At 33.3% G+C, this 24,906-nt stretch overlaps 1 protein-coding gene across 1 annotated transcript in view; it reads left to right on the top strand.

Annotated features, from left to right (window-relative positions):
• LOC133321056 (serine/threonine-protein kinase S6KL) overlaps window positions 1–18,112 on the top strand; it is a 133,109-nt gene extending 114,997 nt beyond the window's left edge. Inside the window, exons 8-9 of the mRNA XM_061530157.1 lie at window positions 17,488–17,796; window positions 18,011–18,112. Of these exons, the coding sequence (XP_061386141.1) occupies window positions 17,488–17,796; window positions 18,011–18,112 (411 nt within the window). The remainder of the gene's footprint in view (window positions 1–17,487; window positions 17,797–18,010) is intronic.
• Window positions 18,113–24,906: the final 6,794 nt, after the last annotated feature.

Below are 24,906 nucleotides of genomic sequence, written 5' to 3'. Positions count from 1 at the left end.
AAACATCATGCTACAAACTTTCAGCTTGTCTGAATCCCCGCCGGTATTAAAGCGCTCCGAGAGGTCCCTTCTGATTTTAACTGCTGACCTTGTGCCAGTTAAAGTTATCCTGCATAGCCGAATTAATTTTGCAGGAATGCCAAACGCAGACATGACTTTAAACATCTCTGAACGGATAGGGCTGTCGAATGCGGCTTTATAGTCGACGTGGGTCTTTTGCAGGATTTGGAGCAGGGAGGCCAATTGTGGATTTGCCAAGCCTGAACCATTGGCTTCAGTCGTTCACACTTTACGCTGGATATCACTTCATATGTGATGGGAAGGAGACTAATTCCTCTATAGTTGGCACATATCGCCTTGTCTCCTTTTTGGTGTACGGGAGACAGGATGCTGAGGATCCAGTCATTGACCATGCATTTCTCTAGCCAGATTGTACTAATCAGGTGCATGCTCCTGACCAGCATCTTACCACCGGTCTTGGTAAGCTGGTAATCCATCGGCACCTGCTGCCAATTAATTGGTATTTTGATCTCATCTTGACTATACCTCATCTCATCTCATCTTCTATACCGTTCCTTCCAAATCGTTCTTCGTTTCGTTCTTCATCTCTACTGGAAGATGTTCCTGCACCAAAGCCTTCGGTTTGGGGTTTTACTCGTTGGTAAAAATTCCGGACTTCGTTCTGACTCCTGTACATCTCGATTTGCTCCCACTCCCGTTTTTCTTGTTCTTTCTTCTTTTTTCTGAAAATATGTTTATCCACTCTCGTTTTCTCCCGATGAATCTCCCTCGCTTTACGAGGGGTTTACCTAAAATCTACGTTTTTCACCTCAGTAGCATTATGACACTCCTCATCGTACCATGGGTTTCTTGATGATGGTTTTTTGAATTTTCCGACGGATTTTTGCATTAAAATCTCCAAGCACAATTTTAATGTCATGGCCCGGGCAGCGGTCATATTCTGTATTAGGCGCTCGTAAAACATGTATTTGGTCTGTTCATATTCGCTTCCGTCGGAGCATGGGCGCAAATGTAGAAGAACTTCGTTTCTATAGCAATTCACCCATCTACTGGAGTGAATCTGGAGACGAGGTCTTATATTCTCTTGTTAACCATAAATCCGCAGCCAAATTCATAAGTGCACGATCGTCTCATTTACTTACGCATGTTCCTTTCCATCGCATTTCCTGTAGATAGGAATATCGGCATTGTACTTTTTGAGTACATCCGCCAAAGCTAAAAATGCGCCTTTTCTGTACAACGTGCGCACATTCCAAGTGCATATTCGCAGATCGTGGTCCTTTATACGTTTGCGGGGTTGTCAACATTAGGGGGGTTTGATTTTCTTTGTCTTTGCTTTTTTATAGTAAGTTGGGTTTTCCGAGAGTGGGCAACTAACCCGACGCCTCAACCCATTTTTTTATTGTTCTTATGAGTGAACCCGCGGCACATATCAGCTCTCTATTACAACGGAAAATAGCTACCCCAGGTGACACAGCGGGGATGACAGTGTCCATAATTGAGATGAAAGAGCGACCAAGATAAGCCTGGGCTTCACCATGTTAAATCCAATCAGAGCTGTTGCATGGTTCACCATCACCCTACGCCACCCTCATGCTTTCATTAATATTATATGTGTGTGTGAGCATCATTGGAGGCCATTCTCCCCCCTAAAAATTTAATAATGCGTTTACCTATGAATTTTTATTACAATTTACCAGCACGCCATTCTCACACCTTCCTCATAAACTATGCCTCACCAAAGTGCGTAAAAATCTTAGAGTGTGTGAGCTTTTTTAATTACAGTATAGTTGAAATTACAAACATTTTATCTAAAAAAAAATCTAAACTTTAGATACCGACATAAAAATGTAATGAAATAGTCGTTCTTTTCTCTCTATTATTCCAAGCCAATGTTGGTATACACTTGACAATGACTTCTTTTTGGCGTGTTCAAAAAACAATTATGATCCAAAGATAACAAGACCTGGCGGGCTGGCATAACATTCGCAGGCCTAATATGTATGAGTTGGAAAATAAGAAAAAAAAGAAGGAAATGTTGCGCATGCGCATGCAACATTAATAAAAAACGCTAGACGCATAAATGTAAGGTCTAGGTTCAGATTCTTTTTTTTTCCAGTTAAGATGTATTTTTGTGATAATATAGGCCTTTTATTTTCTACAAGCAAGAATGAAATGCAGTTTGCAAGAAAAGTTTGTAGACATTTAACATGCAATATGCTAACCATAAATATCACACACTCACACATTAATATGCATGTGTTGTTAAATTTACATGTGACTTTTATAAGTCTGTGTTGTGGTTTCTTGTTATTTTTTACCATCGTAGCTTCTACTAGAATTGAATGTTTCTTAATTGCGCATAATTTAATAAATATGTAAATAAATACAAACATATATAATAGAGTTTAAAAAATAAAGGGGCAGGGGGAGAATTAATAAGTCAAGAAGTCTATACAAAATTAAATAATTTTATAATGAATATGGGAATTTAAAAATGTATTTAAAAAAAAATAAATATTTTCAAATTCCAATTTGTATTTTTAAATTTCCTAAAACTGTTTTACCACCCTTCGTTATTAAAAAATTCAATTTTATATAAACTACCATCACAAATGTCAAGATCATCTCAGGCCGTCTGAAACATTTTGACAATAGCCATTCATTCATTGCGAACGCCATGTCTCGGAGATTGTTGCATTCTGAGCTGCATAACAAATGCAGTTTGTTTACAGCACAGACACAGACACACACACACATTCACGCTCACCCTACATTTGGTGCTAGACATTGCAACGCTATGGCATGAGAAATGTTACCATTTGTATTAAGAAATTCCATTGTTGTTGGCATTATGATTTTGTTAAGTCAAATAGAATAATTAAAATTGTATTGTGCGTGCAGATAATTGCAAAGTTTTAATTTAAATTGTTAAGCAGCATTATCAACATTTATATGTAGGCTCAACACGAACAAATGTTTTTAAGAGGCAGATTCAGATTTTATAGCTTTAGAAGATAACTGGTATAATTTCAGGGGATAATAATTTCATACATTCTTGTATTTAATTTTGGATTCATAACGCTGTATTTTAAAAACGTTTTCGTTGCAACGCCCTTCATACGCGAAATAAGTAATTTACTCTAGGTGTCGTGAGGGCCTTCTATTTAATGGTCACAATATCATGCATTTTCATTTGGCAAGCAAACAATTACGCTTACTTCGGCTGATATATTTTGAAAATTCATGGACATGTTAACCTTCTTAAAAAAATCATAAGTTACGTAGACAGCGAACCCAAACATCGTTTGTGGAATATTGCACTGTTGAATAAAATGAGGACTACTTTCGATAATTTTTTATTTATACTTGGTACTCATAACTCATTTACCAACAAACTGTAGGCCCTAAATTAGTTTGAAATAAATCATTAAATAAAAATTAACCAGTAAGGAAAGTAGTAAAGTCGGACTGGGCATATGTATCTTTACAGAATTTTCGTGCAAATCGAATTATATATAGGGACTTTGGTTCCCCATTTACCTTAAATCGGACGAAAATATATACGGGAGCTATAGCTAAATCTGGACCGATTTTCGCGAAACTTAGCACGCATCATTCTAGACTTAATTCAGTACACTGTGCCAAATTGCATGCAAATCGAAAGGTATATAGGAACTTTGGTGCACCATTTACATAGAATCGGACATAACTATATATGGGAGCTATATTTAAATCTGAAACGATTTTCTCAAAACTTGGCACACATCATTCTGCGCCTAATTCAGAACTCTATGCCAAATTTCATGCAAATCGAATGATATATAGGGACTTTGGTGCACCATTTATCTTAAATCGGAGGAAACTATATATGGGAGCTATATCTAAATCTGAACCGCATTCCAAACTGTACTACATTCGCAGGCCAATTGTAGTACAGTTTAGTACTTTTTGGATACTTATAGTTCGTATTTTCAAAAATACGGCCCTGATTCCAAATTTAAGAGATATAGTTTTGCCGAACACAAATGGCGCCTTTCTAGTACAAATTTCCAATCACCTAAGAGTTACCATCGCCCTAAATGTGAAGAATCCAACTTCAGCCGTTTCGTATGGATTTTGATTACATAAATGCCATATACACGGTCTTTTTGTACACGGTTTTGATATAACACGGTTTGAAAATTGAATATTTTTAATGTTTTATACGATTTTATTCCATTTAGCATGATTTGAAATTTTATGTACTTAATTTTTTTGTCAAATTTAATTTTTGCGAAGTATGTCCATATCACAAAAAAGTATTTATGAAAGGAAAAAGTCTGAAACCATCGATAGTATCGATAGCTTGCGAACACTAGCTTAAAGATTTAAGTGAATTCCCCTTTAGCGCGTACAAACAATTTTTACTAGTCAAAGCAAATGTGAATAGCACTAATTTAGGGGAATTCCCTATATGTATAAGATCAATGTCTTTTCTTACACGGTTTTTTTTACACGGTTTCTTCTAGAACAAATCTACCGTGTAAAAACAGACTTAGGTTTATACATTATTACGATATTCAATAATGGTCCCTAGAAGATACTCTCTTCGATATCAAGTTTGTTGACGAATACTAAACTTTTGCGATATTATTGCACTATGAGACAAAATTGAGGTCATGGTCTGGGGGTGGAAATGTCCTCCTTAATTTATTGAACCATTTATTGAATTACCACAATACTCTACAATAATGTTGCTCATAAGATTTTATGTCGGGTCTTCAAAGACGATAAATCGATATTTTAACGATTTAATGATCTTTTCACAATTTTACTCGTGTCATGTCACTTAAACCCTATATTCAGTACAAATTGGTATACCCTTCACATAGTTTTGTAACAGCCAAAAGTATCGAAATAGACCCATGGTTTCTTTTGAGAATATGCATAGAATCACTTTCTGAGTCGATTTATGCGTGTACGTCCGTCTGTCTGTCGTCCATGTATTTTTGTGAACAGGTCGCATTTATGATCTGAATTGAATAAAATTTGGCACAGGTCACATATTTGGCCAAGGAGAAATCCTATTGAAATTGGAGAAAATCGGTTCATATTTAGATACAACTCACATATATAGTTTTGTCCGATTTTATGTAAATGGAGCACCATACAGTCAATGTTTTCCGATAGAGACAAAATTTAGCATACCGTATTGAAGTTATTACAGGTTGACATCCATGAAGTTTTGCTGAATTAGGATCAGATTTAGATATAACTCACATATATATTTTCGTCCAATGTTTGTTTTATATTCACGAAATTTAGCAGCGGGTATAGAATTTAGTCTGGAATGCTTTGGTTAAGTTTGAAATTGGTTCAGATTTAAGAATAGCTCACATATATAGATCCTGTTCTATTTGCAAGATATTTTGGTGGAAATGGAGGAGCCTATGTCTGCTCACTTTACAAAGCGTATTGGATTGAAGACGTTTTAGGATTAGATATATCTTCTAAATATATTTATACCCTTCACCACACTGTGGTACAGGCTATTATGTCTTTGTGCATATGTTTGTAACAGGCAAAAGGAAACGAGATAGACACATGGTTCCTTTTGAGAATATGCATAGAATCACTTTCTAAGACGATTTATGCATGTCCGTCCGTCTGTCCGTCTGTCTGTCTGTCTGTCTGTGCATGTTAAATTGTAAACAAAGTACAGGTCGCATTTGTGATCCGAATTGAATGAAATTTAGCATAGGTCACTTATTCGCCCAAGGACGAACCCTATTGAAATTGGGAAAAATCGGTTCAGATTTAGATATAGCTCCCATATATATATTTAACCGATTTAATGTAAACGGTCCCTATATATATTTCGATTTGCACGAAATTTGGTACAGCCTAATCATATAGGTCTAGAATTATGTCTGCCAAGTTTCGTGAAAATCGGTCCAGATTTAGATATAGATCCCATATATAGTATCGTCCGATTTAATGTAAATGGTGCACCAAAGTCCCTATATAACTTTCGATTTGCACGAAATTTGGCATAACGTACTGAATTAAGCCTAGAGTGATATCTGCCAAGTTTCGAGAAAATCGGTTCAGATTTAGATATAGCTCCCATATATAGTTTCGTCCGATTTCATGTAAATGGTGCCCAAAGTCCCTATATATCTTTCGATTTGCACGAAATTTGGCATAACGTACTGAATTGAGCCTAGAATGATGTCAGCCAAGTTGCGTGAAAATCGGTCCAGATTTAGATATAGCTCCCATATATAGTTTCGTTCGATTTTATGTAAATGGTGCACAAAAGTCCACATATATCTTGCGATTTGCACGAAATTTGGCACAACGTACAGAATTGTGTCCAGAATGATGTCTGCCAAGTTTCGTGAAAATCGGTCAAGATTTAGATATAGCTCCCATATATAGTTTCGTCCGATTTCATGTAAATGGTCCACCAAAGACCCTATATATCCTTCGATTTGCACGAAATTTGACATAACGTACTGAAATGAGCCTAGAGAGATGTCTGCCAAGTTTCGAGAAAATCGGTAGCTCCCATATATAGTTTCGTCCGATTTCATGTAAATGGTGCACCAATGTCGCTATATATCTTTCGATTTGCACGAAATTTGGCATAACGTACTGAATTGAGCCTAGAGTGATGTCTGCCTTGTTTCGTGAAAATCGGTCCAGATTTAGATATAGCTCCCTTTTATTATAGATTGATTTTAAGTAATTGACGCACCAAGGAACCAATAGGCTGATAGGAACAAAACGTTATGAAATTAGTATAACTTAACCTGTGACATATTTGTTTGAAATCGCTTAATATTTGGATAGAGCTTCCATATATATTTTCGCCCGATTTCAAGCAAATTGGGCATCAAACTCCTCATGTAGTCAGATTGACATCAAATTTTGCACATCTTACAAAATTGAGCATAGAATTACGTAATTGAGTTTTCTAGAAGTACAGACATAGCCCAACGGATGACCTATTTATATTTGTTTGAAGTCGATTTACATACTTTATGGATAGATCTAGGTAGTTTCACATTTAGATAAATATCACATTTTTTCATCCAATTTCATGTTAATAGTCCTGTTTAATAAACCCATAGTGGTGAAGGGTATCATATAGTCGGCCCCGTCCGACTTTACTACTTTCCTTACTGGTTTTATCTGATTTCATCAAAATTATGCACCAAGTATCTGAAGTTTGTCCGCTTAGGACGAATTAGTGCACAACGTACCAAACATAGAATAACGTGTATTGAATGTTGTGTCGAGATAAATTTCGGATAGCGCACTATGTTACAGCATGGTGGATGCCACGGTTGCTCAAATTGGTCCATGTATATATAGAGGACTTATACATGTTTTGTTCGATGATTGACATTCAATTTTTCATAAATTTCAGACTGGTATGGGTTGTTTTAATTTAGTTCATATATTTATAAACTTCTCGCAGTTAATTTCGTCCGATTCTATTTCAATGGTCCTCCAAAGATGCTACGTCTATTCTATCTATTATACATATGAGCATCTCTTAAATGTACCCAAAGTGGTGAAGGGTACGATATAGTCGGCCCCGTCCGACTTTTGAATTTTCCTTACTGGCTTATTATAAAAATTGTCAGATTCGTCTAAATTATTTACTAAAAACACATATAGTTATGATAAATACGACAAAACACAAATTTCGGGCCTCTAAATATTAATCAAGCACCATTAGGTTTATGCCTTATAGGCTTCATATCGACTTGTATTTCGATAGGATTCGACAGCAGGGATGCAAAAGTTGGTACAATTGTACTAATTTTAGCACTATTTGGAAGTCAAAAATACAATAGCACCCCAATGACATATTTAGCACTATTTCTAAATTGTATCAAATTTCTCTCATTTTCATGTTGTTTTTAAATACTCAACAACTCGATGCTTTCACTTCAAGAAGTTATTGAAACAATTTTAGCGCAGTGGGAATCTTTTCAATATTATTTTACAATCAATGATTTCGAAGCTGATTCCCAGAATTTAAGTCTCAATTCTATTATTTCAGAATTTCCAAACCCTGTGGTACAAAATGAAAAAAATCGCTGTGGCAAACATAAATTAACTGTGAAAAAAAAAATCATTTCATACGTACGTCCCTGATATGATATTTTCGTCTTATTTTACGTAAATAGTTCACCGAGGAGCCTACGTATACACGATATAAAGTTGTGGACGGCGCTTTGTGATGCAGCATACCAAATATACATACATAATTTTGCTAGGTTTAATACAAATGGTACACCAAAGAATCCAAGTCTCTCGATTGAATGGTATGTCTATGGGGTTTTGTAATATCTATGTAAATCATACATTTAATTTTGCCCGTTTCCATTTCTAAGGTCCTCTAAAGATGATATGTTTGTTTTATCTACAGGATATTGTATATATTAGCGCCTCTTGTATGTACCTATAGTGGTGAAGGGTATCATTTAGTCGGACCCGTCCGACTTTTGAACTTTCCTTACTGGTTATTGTTATATTTGGTCTTACAATAGTACAACAATTTTAAATAATATCAAATTAGAAAAGCAGTCTGAGGATTCCAGAATGAATGTAGAAATTATTAAGTCTTTCAAAAACGACAATATATGCTCTTGTTGGTCAAAGGTGGCTGAAGTGAAAAATTAACTAAACGAAGATATGTTTCCTTATATATCAAAAAAAAAAAATCATCTACAAATATAGAATAGGTATTTTCATATCAAAATATAATTAAAACCAAAGAAAGGAACAGACTACATGCTTCGACTGTTTCAAATCTTCTCCAAACAAAGAATTTGTTGAAGTCGTGCTGCTAACGATACATTAGAATATGTTGCAAAAATGTTGTACTTAATAGATCATTTTATTTCGATTTAAAACCGAATAAAAACAATATTTATATGTAAGACTTATAAGTACGTAGAACAAATGAATTAGTATGAACCTTTTTGTTAATCTGTAAGTGTTCATCTTATCTATGTGTATATAAAAATGAATTCTTTATGTATGTTTTTATTAATTGTAATAACAGTAAAATTTTTATTAAACAATATATAAAAAGTACAATCGGACTGAAAAAAGTACACTTTTTATTGAAAGCTAGTACAATTTGAATAATATCATTTCGCATCCCTGTTCGACAGGTCTAGAAAAGTCTTGTTTCTAGAGGTGGATATGTATCTAGTATACCACATTTTGTTATTTACTTGTTTAGAAATTATCGGAATTAAAGAGAAGTGACCATGTGCTAAGTATTAAGTCTAAAGCAATTTCCTCGAACCTATTATATTATTGTATCTGTGATAGGTATTAATTGCCTTCTTCATTAGGTATATGTGTCTCAAATTCATCTACTTAAGATTCTAAAGCTGGTTCTTCTTACGATTCTTGATAAATTGTCGTATTTCCAAAAATTCATCCAGTGAAAAAAATTCTCCCATAAAAAAATAAATCGAATTGTGCTCTGGATTAGCGTATGTCAACAACAGCAACAAACATTTTGGGTGATCAGTAATTATTTAATCTTTAAATTTAACAACGAATTGAATAATAACACAAAATTTCTATTTAATGAATTATAAAAATGTACTCCATGTCAAAATGACATGAGAAATAACAAAAAAACCCCGTTGATTTATGTATTTTGTCATTGTTGTTGTTTTTATTATTGTATTGACTTTTTCTGAGTATTCAATTAATTTAGTTCAATTTGCATGCATTAGCGCCTCCTCCAAAATGCGGTTAATATTATTTGAATGAGGGAATGATAATCGGAAACAAAAGTCACACAGGGGCTCCAACTCTGACGCCTATAGCCGTAGTACTTGTGTGTTTTGAATTTTTGAACTAATAAATAATTAATGAGTCGACTTGGCTTGACTACTTGATAGTAATGCGAATAATAAAACTGTGCAATTATAAGAGATGGGTATTTGTGTGGATTTAATGTTGTAAAAAATGTTTATAAGTCGAAAATGTCAGAATTAATATTACAAATCAGTAAATCTTAAACATTTCAATAAAGAGAGTGAAATGTACTATTGGAATTTTTCAACATCTATGGTATGGGACTTCGACATTTTCCTACACAAGTCGTCATTTATGACCTACCATCTCTGCTGATGATGATTCATTGAGTATTGTCGATGTTTATTCAGTTTTGAATTTAAATTTTTTTATTGTTTTCGTTTTTTTGCTCTTGATAACAGCCCGACTGAATAGGGCCGTCAATTTTAGTCAAGTTCCAATGTTTGTCTCTGTTTTGCGTAATTACAAAAAAAGTAATGATAAACTGAGATTATATGAGAAACCCATAACTAGTGACGTATTTTCCATTTGATGGAATGACAGGCAAAGGAAATGCCATCAGAAAGTTCAAAATATTACGTCTTATTTTTTTGAGATAAATTTTACGTTTTTTACGTATTACATCGTCTACTTGTTGCAGTGATAAAAAACAAACATATAAACATTGTATGATCGGAATATTAATAACAAACAGTGAGACAATTTTAATAAGAGTATGTATCGATTTTTTCAGATGCTCAGAATGTTATACAACGAAATACCACACTTCCAGCAGGTCTTCCTATAGATGATCCAAAGTTTTTCCAGTAGTATTGAGATGACCAGGTGGTCCTCCAGAAGGTTATAGATGACCATTCTATAGAAGTCCAAAATGTCTTCTTATAGAACACGAGAAGGGTTTCTTAGAGAAGACAAGGTTTAAATATATTCCAATAGGAACGTTTCTAAGTAGCCAAGAAAGCCTTTTTTTAGATCAGAAAGTCTTTTTTTAAACACCTCTTATAGAGGAAAATAAGGGTTTCTTTTAGTCCAGAGATCAGATAGTCATCTTATAGAATACAATAAAATATTCTTATAGAAGACCACCAGGTCTATTTATAGAAGAGCAAGAGGCCTTTATAAAGATTATCTTATGGAAGACCAAAATATATTTATATAGAAGACCAAAAGGCCTTATTAAAAAATACCAAAATGTCTAATCATGGAAGTCTAAAAGGTTTTAATAAAGGATGCCAGCAGAAAGTCTTCTTCTAGAAGAGCAATATGTGTTCTTACAGAAGACCAAAATGCCTTCATATAGAAGACAAGCCGGTCTTCTTATGGAAGATCGAGAGGTCTTCTTTCAGAGAAGATTAGAAGGTACTTTTTAGACAAGAAGTTCTTCATATAATAGGTAAAATATCTTCTTATAGAAGTTGTCTTATTATAGATGACAATGACCAGACCAGAAAATCTTCTCAAAAATACAAACAGTTCTTCTAATAGAAAACAAGGAGACCTTATTTAGAATATCAATAGGTCTTCTAATAGAATATCTTAATTTCTTCTTATAAAGATGATCAGGAGGTCTTTTTAAAAAGAAGATCAGGAGGTCTTTTTATAAAGAAGATCAGGAGATCTTCTTATAAAAAAGATCAGGAGGCCTTCTTACAAAGAAGATCAGGAGGCCTTCTTATAAAGAAGACCAGAAGATATTCATAGAAAACCAGAAGGCCTTTATATAAAAGAGACCAGAATATCTTCATATACAAACCACATTTATAAACCACAGCTCTAATTATCCTTTAAAAATAATCTTTGAAAAATCCAGGCTTATATATCTAATTATCCTTGAAAAAAAAATTCATTGAAAAATCCACGCTTTTATATGAAATTATCCTTGCAAAATATTATTTAAAAAATCCAAGCTTTTATATTTAATTATCCTTGAAAAATATTATTAAAAAAATCCCCGCCAATTGTCCAATTGTCCTTGAAAAAAATTCTTTGAAAAATCCACGCTTCTATATACACTTATCCTTGAAAAATTCACGCTTATAGCTCTAATTATCCTTGAAAAATATTCTTTGAAAAATCTATGCTTTTAGATCTAATTATCCTTAAAAAATCCACGCTATAGCTCTAATTATCCTTGAATAATATTCTTTTATCGCCGCTTTTATATCTAATTATCCTTCAAAAATCCACGCGTATATATCTAATTAGCCATTAACAATATTTTTTTTAAATACACGCTTGAAGTCCTGATTATCCTTAAAAAATAATTAAAAAAAGTTCACGCTTATAGCTCTGATTATCCTTGTAAAAGTTTTTTTTAACAAATCCTCTCTTATAGCCCTTATTATCATTAAAAAATATTTTTTAAAAAATCCGCGCTTATAGCCCTGATTATCATTGAAAAATATTTTTAAAAAAATCCGCGCTTATTGCCCTGATTATCCTTGAAAATATTTTTTAAAAAAAAATCCACGTTTATAGCGCTGATTTTCCTTGAAAATATTTTTTAAAAAATCCACGTCTGTAACCCAGTGTGTCCTTGAAAAATATTCGTTTAAAAAAATCTACGTTAATAGTCTTAATTATCCTTGAAAAATATTCTTTAAAAAATTCACGCTTTTAGCCCTGATTACCATGAAAAAATATTCTTTAAAAAACTCACGCTTTTAGCCCTGATTACGATGAAAAAATATTTTTTAAAAAATTCACGCTTATAGCCCTGATTATCCTTGAAATATATTTTTTAAAAAATCCACGCTTATAGCCCTGATTATCCATAAAAAATATTTTTTTATCGAATCCACGCCTGTAGCTTAGAGTATCCTTGAAAAATATTCGTTTAAAAAATCCACGCCTGTAGCCCAGAGTATCCTTGAAAAATATTCGTTTAAAAATCCACTCCTGTAACTTAGAGTAGCCTTGAAAAATATTAATTTAAGAAATCCACGCCTGTAGCTTAGAGTATCCTTGAAAAATATTCGTTTAAAAATCCACGCCTGTAACTTAGAGTAGCCTTGAAAAATATTCATTTAAGAAATCCACGCCTGTAGCTTAGAGTAGCCTTGAAAAATATTTATTTAAAAGTCCACGCATGTAGCCCAGAGTATCTTTGAAAAGTATTCGTTTAAAATCCACGCCTGTAGACTAGAGTATCCTTAAAAAAATATTCACTTAATAAATTCACGCCTGTAGCTTAGAATATCCTTGAAAAATATTCGTCTAAAAAATCCACGCCTGTAGCTTAGAGTATCCTTGAATAATATTCGTTTAAACAATCCACGCCTGTAGCTTAGAGTATCCTTGAATAATATTCGTTTAAACAATCCACGCCTGTTGCTTAGAGTATCCTTGAAAAATATTCGTTTAAAAAATCCACGCCTGTAGCTTAGAGTATCCTTGAAAAATATTCGTTTAAAAATCCACGTCTGTAGTCCAGAGTATTCTTGAAAAATATTCGTTTAAAAAATCAACGCCTGTAGTCCAGAGTATCCTTGAAAAATATTCGTTTAAAAAATCTACGCCTGTAGCTTAGAGTATCCTTGAAAAATATTCGTTTACAAAATCTACGCCTGTAGCTTAGAGTATCCTTGAAAAATATTCGTTTAAAAAAATCCACGCCTGTAGCTTAGAGTATCCTTGGAAAATATTCCTTTAAAAAATCTACGCCTGTAGCCCAGAGTATCCTTGAAAAATATTCTTTACAAAAATCCACGCCTGTAGCCCAGAGTAGCCTTGAAAAATATTCCTTACAAAAATTCACGCCTGTAGCCCAGAGTAGCCTTGAAAAATATTCCTTTAAAACATCCATGTCTGTAGCTTAGAGTATCCTTGAAAATTTTTTGTTTAAAAAATCCACGTTTAAAAAATCAACGCCTGTAGCATAGAGTATCTTTGAAAAATATTCGTTTAAAAAAATCCATTATGTCTCTGAATATCCTCCCATATCGGATCTTATGTAATTTTTATTCCATAAATATAAAATAGCCACTTTGTCTCTCCCCGATAAAAATAATCTTACATTGATCGTGAACACAAAATGTTTAATTGCCATTTGAAATTGGTGATATTTATCGATAAACTATGAATCGTTTATCATCCAACACACTCTCTCTGCCCAAAAGGCTTCACAGACAATGGACAGCACAACATGACCATAAATTGAACACCGTTTACTAATTGTAAATGAACTGGCGGTCCAAAAAATATTGCTAGTGGATCTGATAAAGAGCTTTTACGACGAGGTAACATAATTTCTAAGTATTGAAGTAATTGCGAAGAAGAAATCTAAACATAGAACATCAGACATAAAAGCTATACTTAGAATAGACTGAAAGACAGGTTTGTCTCGTTTGTTTTCCTGTCGGTGTTGCTATTGAGGAAATAATGCCACTTTGGTCTTAAAGTAAGAAATTTTGGTCGGATAATAGAATAAAACAACTAGATTCTAGCTAGAATCTTGAAATTTTGAGTGAGAGCCACTCTTGGTCCAAATGTGACAGATAAGGCTGGGTTTTTGGAAATTCGTACTAGAACGGTACGAAAAGTACTAAATGTGATACCATTTGTATTTGGCGAAGCGGTGGAGCTAGAACTCTGAAATTTGGATTGGTGGTCGTTGATGGAGTGTGGGATAGATGTACCAAAGGGTTTTTGGAAATTCGAACTATAACTATCCGAAAAGTACTAAAATGTACAATTTCGTAGCATGTGAATGGATTGAGCTAAATACTTGAAATTTGGAAAAGCAAATTAAGGTTGAGAAGTAGGGTCGATATGAGGAGAGTTTGGAAAGCGTGTACTCATGTGTTCCAAATGTACTATATGTTACTATATTTGGTACAAACTTGATTTGGAGGTACAAATAGAGCTGGAATCCTCAAAATTGAAAGTAACATTACCGTCGGATTGTAGGATTAGGATGTGTACGTAGTTTTGGAAAATTTGTACTTATTTGTACGAAAAATACTAAATCACACTATAACTGGTACAATTTGGATTTGGGTGAACCGATAGAGCTGGAACTATGACATTTGGAGTTAGGATCATTATAGGGATGTAGGATTAGGGTCAGGATTCAGTTTAACAAATTAATACTTGTGGGTACTAAATGGTACTAAATTTGGTACAATTTAAATTTTCGGTGAACCAATAGAGCTAGAAGCATGAAAATTGGAGTAAGGATCACTGTGGAGGTGTAAGATTGAGATATGTAGGAAGATTTAGAAATGTGTACTAATGTGCACTAAATTTGGTACAATTTGAATTGTGAGTGAACCGATAGAGTTGGAATCCTGAAACTTGGATTTGGGATCGCTGTGGGGGTGTAGGGTTGGGGTACGTGGGAAGTTTTAGAAATTTGTACTAAGCGTACTAAATATGGTACAATTTAAATTGTGGGTGATGCGATAGAGTTGGAATCCTGAAATTTTGATTTAGGATCACTGTGGAGGTGTACGATTGGGGTATATATGAGGGTATGGAAATTGGTACTACTATGTACTAAATTTAGTACGATTTGATTTTCGGGTGAACCGAAAGAGTTGGCATCCAGATATTTTGATTTATGAACACTGTGGAAGTGTAGGATTGGGGTATGTAGGAAGATTTGGAAATTGGTACTACTAGTACTAAATTTAGTACAATTTGAATTGTGGGTGAACCGATAGAGTTGGAATCCTAAAACTTGAATTTAGTATCAGTGTGGGGGTGTAGGATTTCGGTATGTAGGAAGTTTTGGAAATTGGTACTACTGTGTACTAAATTTGGTACAATTTGAATTCTGGTGAACCGAAAGAGTTGGAATCCTGAAATTTTGATTTAGGATCATTGTGGAGGTGTAGAATTGGGGTATGTAGGAAGTTTTGGAAATTCGTACTACTGTTCTAAATTTAGTACAATTTTAATTGTGAGTGAAACTATAGAGTTGGACTCTTGAAACTTCGATTTAGGATCAGTATGGGGGTGTAGGTGTGGGTGAATTAATAGAGTTGAAACCCTGAAATTTGGAATCATTGTGGGTGTATAGGATCGGGGTATGCAGGAAGTTTAGTTTAGTGGATTGTTTTTTCTGACATATGCAGTTTTCTCTGAAAATGAAATAATATGTTAATACATTTTGAAATATTTCCTACATCCGCTAACGAAGTTGCGGGCATATGCTAGTTTTAAATATTTTGCTGCTTTTCCAACCAAAAGGCTGTTCCGATTTTTAGGAGTTTTAACAATGTCTGAGAAGAAACTGTTCCATTTTGAGACCAATTTTTCTATCGTAGTGGTCTTAATTCTGTATTCCGGGTTATTTTAGGGATACAAAAAACCTGCAGAAAATCTATCTATATTAATGAAAGAGTAAAGTGATTGACTGACTTTTTATGTGGTCCTAGGCGAAGTATCGTACAGAAGAGGCTATAATTTAGAATTCGGGGTGGATAACAAAATAGTTGGGTAAACTTCTTCGCAGAAAATGTTCAATCTTAGTCCATATTTTGACATATCCCAATATTAAGGCCTCACCCCGTCCCCCTGATGCCCTTGGCTCATTTTCCAATCGAAGTGGCAGCAACTTGGCATACCTTGTTCACTGAAAACTTCAATATTGGTTCATTTTTTTAGGTATTATGATTTCTCTATGTGGATTTAATTCGACATTCCTGGTTCTTGGTGGTAGTAAATGGTCCATAGGTCCATCTTTGACATTTAATAGTCCTGCCTAAAACATTCACGCAGTATCCTAGTCAAGGAACTGGTGGTCTGGATTCTTGGTGGGTAAACACATTCTTCGCAGAAAATTCCCTACATTGACATGTTCGCATATAAATTTCCCGAACTATTTTAAATATTTTGATATATGAAAGGTATTCATACATTTTGGTCCTTTTCCAAAGAGTGAAATATCTGGCAACTCTGAACCTCATATGCAATAAGTGGTCATCTATAGAAAAAAAAAATATTTCAATCTCTTTTTCCTATACAATTTTCAAGTTGAAGTTTAGGTTGGTTGTCTTCTGCTGATCATCATAGTTAGCAACTTCCCAAGAAGACTTGTTTGATGGTGTGTTTGTGTTGTGTTCGACGTTGCTGTGGCATTGTGGCAATTAATAATGTTAAGCATGTTTAAGAAGTCTGCTCATGATGCCATAAAAAAAATCCCATATAAAAATAGATTTTCCACTTGTTTTCTTCTTGTGGTTTATGTTAGCTGGATTGGTTCTGCTGCTTGTGGTGGGTTCAGGTTTTTTTCTTTTGGTTCTTGTTGCAAGCCAGGAATCAAACCGGCCTCTGGTAGTTGTTGAATTCAAAATCCCATCACTTTGGTAAGTGGCTATTAACTGAAAATAGTAGTAGATAAAAATAGCTGCAATTGTTTTGAGTTTTTTGCCTTCGTTTTCGTGCAGAAGAAACGTGTTTGTTTATGGCCAACTACGACGACGAATACGTACCAATAACTAAAAAAGGAAGTTCAATTTTTTTGTATATTCATGAATTTATCTATCTTTGGCTAAGAATATATTATTCAAACATACATCAGAGGACGCAGGTGCAGCAGCAGACTCCCTTTTTGATTAGAAACATGAAATATATTTAATGGCAAAATTTATCAATAATCTCTGCGTTTTTTCTTTACAGAGTCCGGATATTAGGCAATTTATAACTATTTCATTGCCAGAGCATTTAAAGCAGCAACCTAAGGATAGTGTGGATAATATTTTAACCAGCAAGCTGGAGGAGGAGAATGTACCCGAGGCCATAAATCGAAACCTGAAGGATATCGAAGACTTTTTACCCGAAGAGGTTGAAGCATTACCGCATGAGGGTCGTGATGTCTTGAAACGTCTACTGGAGTTTGATGGCCAGAAACGTTTACATTCTGTAAGAGCCTTACAGAAGATCGCCATGTATATGAATTTTAAAATTGATGCTAAGTACTTATTGAATGTAAGTTGACCAGTCTACAGATTTATTTTGATAATTTTAAAATTTATTTAGATAATGTTAAAATCGAGACATTTAAGACTTGGACAGAATAATGAGATATTCGCTTAATATATATCCAAATATATATCCAAACTGTTGTAAAGTCGGATTGTCTGAAATTTGCTCTTCCCTTACATGTTTACCTTATAATTGAAATTATTTTCTATACTTCCAGCTCCGTCCATTGGATATAATCAAAAAAGACAATATTATGCTGTACGACAACGAAGAACCCAAAAATAACTTGGAGGCTGATAGAATATTTCAAAATTTTTAATTTGAAATCACCCGGGTATAATTCTACAAATATCAGCATATACAATTTTGATGCCTTATTTTAAATATCTACACGCCATAAACATTCCAATAATGTTAAGCTGGATAAAAAAATATACACAAGCATATTCTTTTAAATATGTATGATAGCAAAGAAAGTTATATATTCGTTGTTTTATTTCAAACATTGTACAAATTAGTACTACTGTGTACAAAATTTGGTACAATTTGAATTGTGAGTAAACCGATAGAGTTGGAATCCTGAAACTTGGATTAAGTATCACTATAGAGCCCGACTCATGAAATTTGGTACTAAATGGTACTCAATATCCTTAATAATCCTTGCGAAAAAAATTCTTTAAAAATCTACGCCTTCTTTAAAAATCCAAGCCTTTTATGGGTCCTGGAAAAAAATTCTTTAAAAATCCACGCCTATTATCCTTAATAATCCTTGCGAAAAAAATTCTTTAAAAATCCACGCCTATTATCCTTAATAATCCTTGCGAAAAAAATTCTTTAAAAATCCACGCCTATTATCCTTAATAATCCTTGCGAAAAAAATTCTTTAAAAATCCACGCCTATTATCCTTAATAATCCTTGCGAAAAAAATTCTTTAAAAATCCACGCCTATTATCCTTAATAATCCTTGCGAAAAAAATTCTTTAAAAATCCACGCCTATTATCCTTAATAATCCTTGCGAAAAAAATTCTTTAAAAATCCACGCCTATTATCCTTAATAATCCTTGCGAAAAAAATTCTTTAAAAATCCACGCCTATTATCCTTAATAATCCTTGCGAAAAAAATTCTTTAAAAATCCACGCCTATTATCCTTAATAATCCTTGCGAAAAAAAATTCTTTAAAAATCCACGCCTATTATCCTTAATAATCCTTGCGAAAAAATTCTTTAAAAATCCACGCCTATTATCCTTAATAATCCTTGCGAAAAAATTCTTTAAAAATCCACGCCTATTATCCTTAATAATCCTTGCGAAAAAAATTCTTTAAAAATCCACGGCTATTATCCTGAATAATCCTTGCGAAAAAAATTCTTTAAAAATCCACGCCTATTATCCTGAATAATCCTTGAGAAAATATCCACGCCTGAAGTCCCATGTGACGTCATCACTCAAAAATATGGAAAGATTTAGTTTTTTGTCAAAATTCCCGAAAAATACCAGGCGCCCAGAATTCCGTAGAAAGTAGCAGGTGGACAAAAAATTAAAAATAATTAGGCGCCTGAAAGTATGCTCTGAATTTTGTAAATGCAACTTTTGGTATGGCATTGCCAGATTGAAATTTTCATTGTGCGGAAAATAATAGGCGCCTGAAAGTATGCTTTGGTTTTCCAGTTGCACGGAGTTGCCAGACCAACATTTTTGCAATTTTGTTTTTTTTTAATTTCTGTCTACTTGCTATTAGATACTGGGAGCCTGGAGGAAAAACTGACCTCTGAGAAAGCAAATGAGTGAAGAACCCTACCATATTTCCATGGTAAATAAAACACTGTTTTTTGGTTTTTAATTCAATGTTATTTTTATTGCAGTTTGTTTTTTAATTATATTTATTCGAACAAATTTTAAAGGTGGAAAAATATTCTCGGAATGTTTATCAAATAAGAAAGACTCCATTTTTCGTAGATGAAATCATTCAACACCTTGGAATGTTCATTTTTTGGATATAAACCTGAAGGCCATATTTTGTCAAGCCCTGTTTAGCCTTAAGATTTGAATAATGAAATCTGAAAAGAAAAAAATTAACAAAAAGTGAATGAAAATGAAATTTAAAAAATTAATGTGTTTTATTTTCAAGAACTATTAAGGATAATAGGCGTGGCTTTTTTTAAGAATTTTATCGCAAGGATTATTCAGGATAATATAGCTGTGAATTTTTAAAGAATTTTTTTCGCAAGGATTATTAAGGATAATAGGCGTGGATTTTTAAAGAATTTTTTTCGCAAGGATTATTAAGGATAATAGTCGTGGATTTTTAAAGAATTTTTTCGCAAGGATTATTAAGGATAATAGGCGTCGATTTTTAAAGAGTTTTTTTGTAAGGATTATTAAGCATAATAGGCGTGGATTTTTAAAGAATTTTTTTCGCAAGGTTTATTAAGGATAATAGGCGTGGATTTTTAAAGAATTTTTTTCGCAAGGATTATTAAGGATAATAGGCGTGGATTTTTAAATAATTTTTTTCGCATGGATTATTATGGATAATAGGCGTGGATTTTTAAAGAATTTTTTCGCAAGGATTGTTAAGGATAATAGGCGTGGATTTTTAAAGATTTTTTTCGCATGGATTGTTAAGGATAATAGGCGTGGATTTTTAAAGATTTTTTTCGCATGGATTGTTAAGGATAATAGGCGTGGATTTTTAAAGATTTTTTTCGCATGGATTGTTAAGGATAATAGGCGTGGATTTTTAAAGATTTTTTTCGCATGGATTGTTAAGGATAATAGGCGTGGATTTTTAAAGATTTTTTTCGCATGGATTGTTAAGGATAATAGGCGTGGATTTTTAAAGATTTTTTTCGCATGGATTGTTAAGGATAATAGGCGTGGATTTTTAAATAATTTTTTTCGCATGGATTATTATGGATAATAGGCGTGGATTTTTAAAGATTTTTTTCGCATGGATTGTTAAGGATAATAGGCGTGGATTTTTAAAGATTTTTTTCGCATGGATTGTTAAGGATAATAGGCGTGGATTTTTAAAGATTTTTTTCGCATGGATTGTTAAGGATAATAGGCGTGGATTTTTAAAGATTTTTTTCGCATGGATTGTTAAGGATAATAGGCGTGGATTTTTAAAGATTTTTTTCGCATGGATTGTTAAGGATAATAGGCGTGGATTTTTAAAGATTTTTTTCGCATGGATTGTTAAGGATAATAGGCGTGGATTTTTAAAGATTTTTTTCGCATGGATTGTTAAGGATAATAGGCGTGGATTTTTAAAGATTTTTTTCGCATGGATTGTTAAGGATAATAGGCGTGGATTTTTAAAGATTTTTTTCGCATGGATTGTTAAGGATAATAGGCGTGGATTTTTAAAGAATTTTTTTCGCAAGTAATATAAATGAATTGAACAGTGAACCAAAACCAAAAAAAAATGTTTGTATATATAACATCTCTTGTTTAAAACTTTTGTATTCGCCGAAACAAATTACAAATTGTTTCATTTGCTTATGATAGCGCCACCTAGCGGTGATTAGCAAAACCACTAATATAAAATGTTCGAGTGCTCCTCAAACTATGCAACAATGTTGCATTACTTAATTTTTAAAAGTGAAATAGAAAATATGTAGCATGATATAATTATCACGTTTATGTATCATGCTATAAATTTAATGATAGGCTCGCAATAAAAAATAGCACATACATTGCTATGACTCCACGGTCATGGAGGGACGATGTATAATGCAGAATATGTTATTGTTTTAATATAATCTCCATATAAAAGTGTCGCACCATTTTATGTATTGCTATTGTCATAGCAGCATTTTCCAACCAAAGTGTAGGGTAGAGGGGGCACCGTTGAAAACTTTTTCCTCACAATTTTTTTATTTTATAATTTTTTGTTTTTTTTTTTTTAATAAATGTCTATGTTTAAATATAGTTCTAAAATAAAGGTATTGCCCTATTTACACCCTATACAACTATGCTGTAAGGTCCGCGAAATATTGGTACTAGACCCACGTTTTAGTATACCGATCGTCATATCTAGGCTAATGGAGTCGATCTAGACATGTGAGCCACAAAGCGTAGATTTTTTAAAGAATATACTTGAAGGACTATAAGACCCACAAAGGGTGGATTTTTAAAGAATATTCTTGAAGGATCATTAGAGCCACAAAGCGTGGATTTTTAAAGAACATTCTCAAAGGTCCATTAAAGCCACAAAGCGAGGATTTTTTAAACAATATTCTTGAAGGACCATTAGATCCATAAAGTGTGGATTTTTTAAAGAATATTCTCAAAGGTCTATTAGAGTCAAAAAGCTTGAATGTTTTAAAGAATATTGTTGAAGGGCCATAAGAGCCACAAAGCGTGGATTTTTTAAAAAAATATTCTTGAAGGACCATTAGACCCACAAAGCGTCGATTTTTTAAAAAATATTCTTGAATGACCATTAGAGCCACAAAGCGTGGATTTTTTAAAGAATTTTTTAGGGATATATAAGGGATACAAACCGTGGATTGTCTAAAGAATATTTTGAGAATTTATAAGAGTTATATTGTAGGGGTTACAGCGTGGGCTTTAAACATTTTTTTAGGGATTTAGTGTTGATTTTTTAAATATTTTTTTAGGAGTGGATTTTTTAAAGAGTATTTTTAAGATTTGTAAGGTTGAAATATATGGATTTTTTTAAAGAATATTTTAAGGAATTGAGCATTTATAATGGTTACAAAGCGTGGATTTTATGAAGAATATTTGAAGGAACTATTCGAGTTAGTATTATTAGAGTTAAAGAAAAGTGAGGGCCACTCTTGTTCCAAATGTGACAGATAAGGCTGAGTTTTTGGAAATTCGTACTAGAACTGTACGAAAAGGACTAAATGTGATGCAATTTGTATTTGGCGAAGCTAGATCTCTGAAATTTGGTTTGGTGGTCGTTGATGGAGGATAGGATAGATGTACCAAAGGGTTTTTGGAAATTCGAACTATAACTATCCGAAAAGTACAAAAATGTACAAATTTTGGTACAATTCTGTATCATGTGAACGGATAGCGCTAAAAACTTGAAATTTGGAGTGTGAATTATGGTTTAGAAGTAGGGTCCATTTAAGGATATGGTTTTGAAAGCGTGTACTCATGTGTACGAAAAGTACTATATGGTACTATATTTAGTACAATTTTAATTTGGAGATACAAATCGAGCTGGAATTCTGGAATTTGAAATCAAAATTGCCGTTGGAGTGTAGGATTGGGATATGAACGTAGTTTTGGATTTGTTTACTTGTGTGTACGAAAACTACTAAATCGTACTATAATCGGTACAGTTTGGATTTGGGTGAACCGATAGAGCAGGAACAATGAAATTTGGAGTCAGGATCACTGTAGGGGTGTGGGATTGGGGTCAGGATTCAGTTTAAGAAAATAATACTTATGGAAACTAAAAGGTACTAAATTTGGTACAATTTGAATTTTAGGTGAACCAATAGAGCTAGAATCATGAAATTTGGAGTCAGGAGAACTGTTGGGGTGTAAGATTGATTTATGCAGAAAGTTTTAGAAATTTGTACTAATGTGTACTAAATTTGGTACAATTTTAATTGTGAGTGAACCCATAAGTTGGAATCCTGAAACTTGGATTTGGGATCACTGTGGGGTGTAGGGTTGGGTTATGTAGGAAGTTTCAGAAATTTGTACAAAGTGTACTAAATTTGGTACAATTTAAGTTGTGGATTAAGCTACAGAGTTGGAATCCTGAAATTTTGATATAGGATCACTGTGGAGGTTTAGGATTGGGGTATGTAGGAAGTTTTGGAAATTGGTACTACTGTGTACTAAATTTGGAACAATTTGAATTGTGGGTGAACCGATAGAGTTGGAATCCTGAAACTTGGACTTTGGATCACTGTGGGGGTGTTGATTTGGGTTAAGTTGGATTTTTTTTTTAAATTCGTACTACTGTGTAGTCAATTTGGTACAATTTGAATTGTGTACCGAAAAGTTTAAATCCTGAAACTTGGATTTAGGATCACTGTTGGGGTGTTGGTTTGGGTTAAGATGGACGTTTTTGAAATGCATACTGTGTACTAAATTTGGTACAATTTGAATTGTGGGTGAACCGATAGAGTTTGATCCTGAAACTGAAACTTGATACTATTTGAATTGTTTGAACCGATAAGTCCGGAATACTGATATTGGGGAAATAAGCTTATCATTGGATTATATGAAGTATATAGTAATGGAAAGCAATGGAAATGAAATCGGTTATAAGATTTCTGTTGGATGGTTGAGCTGGGTACTTATGGACATTTATATTAATGTGTGTTAAATGGAACTAAATTTGGTAAAATTCGGATTTAGGTTAACTTTTAGAGGTCGAATCATGAAATTTGGAACTACTAAATATGATACAAATTGGATTTGGGTGAACCGATAGAATTCTGAAATTTGAAATTAAGATTGGGGTATGTTGGAATTAACATTGGGGTATGTGGGAATTCGTACTTGTGATTGTTGAAGTAGGTAGTTATGGCAATTTATATTATTGTGCACTAACTGATACTTAATTTGGATTTGGGTGAAGCTATATTTGATTTGAGTACAAAAGGTAAAAATGACACCAAATTTAGTATAGAGGTAGATTTGTGTTGCGGTCGGTATGGGTGTGTAGGGTTGAGATATAGAGGAAGATTTGAAAAACGTGCTAAAGAGAACATATGTACTAAATAGTTCTAAAATTTTAATAATGGTCGGTATAGGGTTTTAAATACATCCCACATTCGCTAACGAAATAGCGGGAATATGCTAGTAATCAATATTTTAAGGAACTCGTAGTTTCACAAAGCGTGGAATTTTAGAGAATATTTTAAGGACCTCTCATAGTCACAAAATACACAGTTTTGGAATAATATTTGTAGGAACCTCGATGCAGTTATGGTTCTGCTTAATGTTAGGCATTTAAACTTATTAATTTCTATGTAATTTAATAGTTTCAAATGTAACAGCTAATGTGTGTCATGTCATTGCCAGATACAAAACATTTCAGTACGACAAAGAACAACTATTAATTGATTAAAAAAATTAAATAGCGGTAAATAATGATTTATTAATAAAACATTT

The sequence above is a fragment of the Musca vetustissima genome, unplaced genomic scaffold, assembly GCF_032173495.1.
Source record: "Musca vetustissima isolate MV318-11 ecotype Yass unplaced genomic scaffold, APGP_CSIRO_Mvet_v1 utg21852, whole genome shotgun sequence".
Lineage (NCBI taxonomy): Eukaryota > Metazoa > Arthropoda > Insecta > Diptera > Muscidae > Musca > Musca vetustissima.
This window is presented reverse-complemented; position numbering and strand designations above follow the sequence as displayed.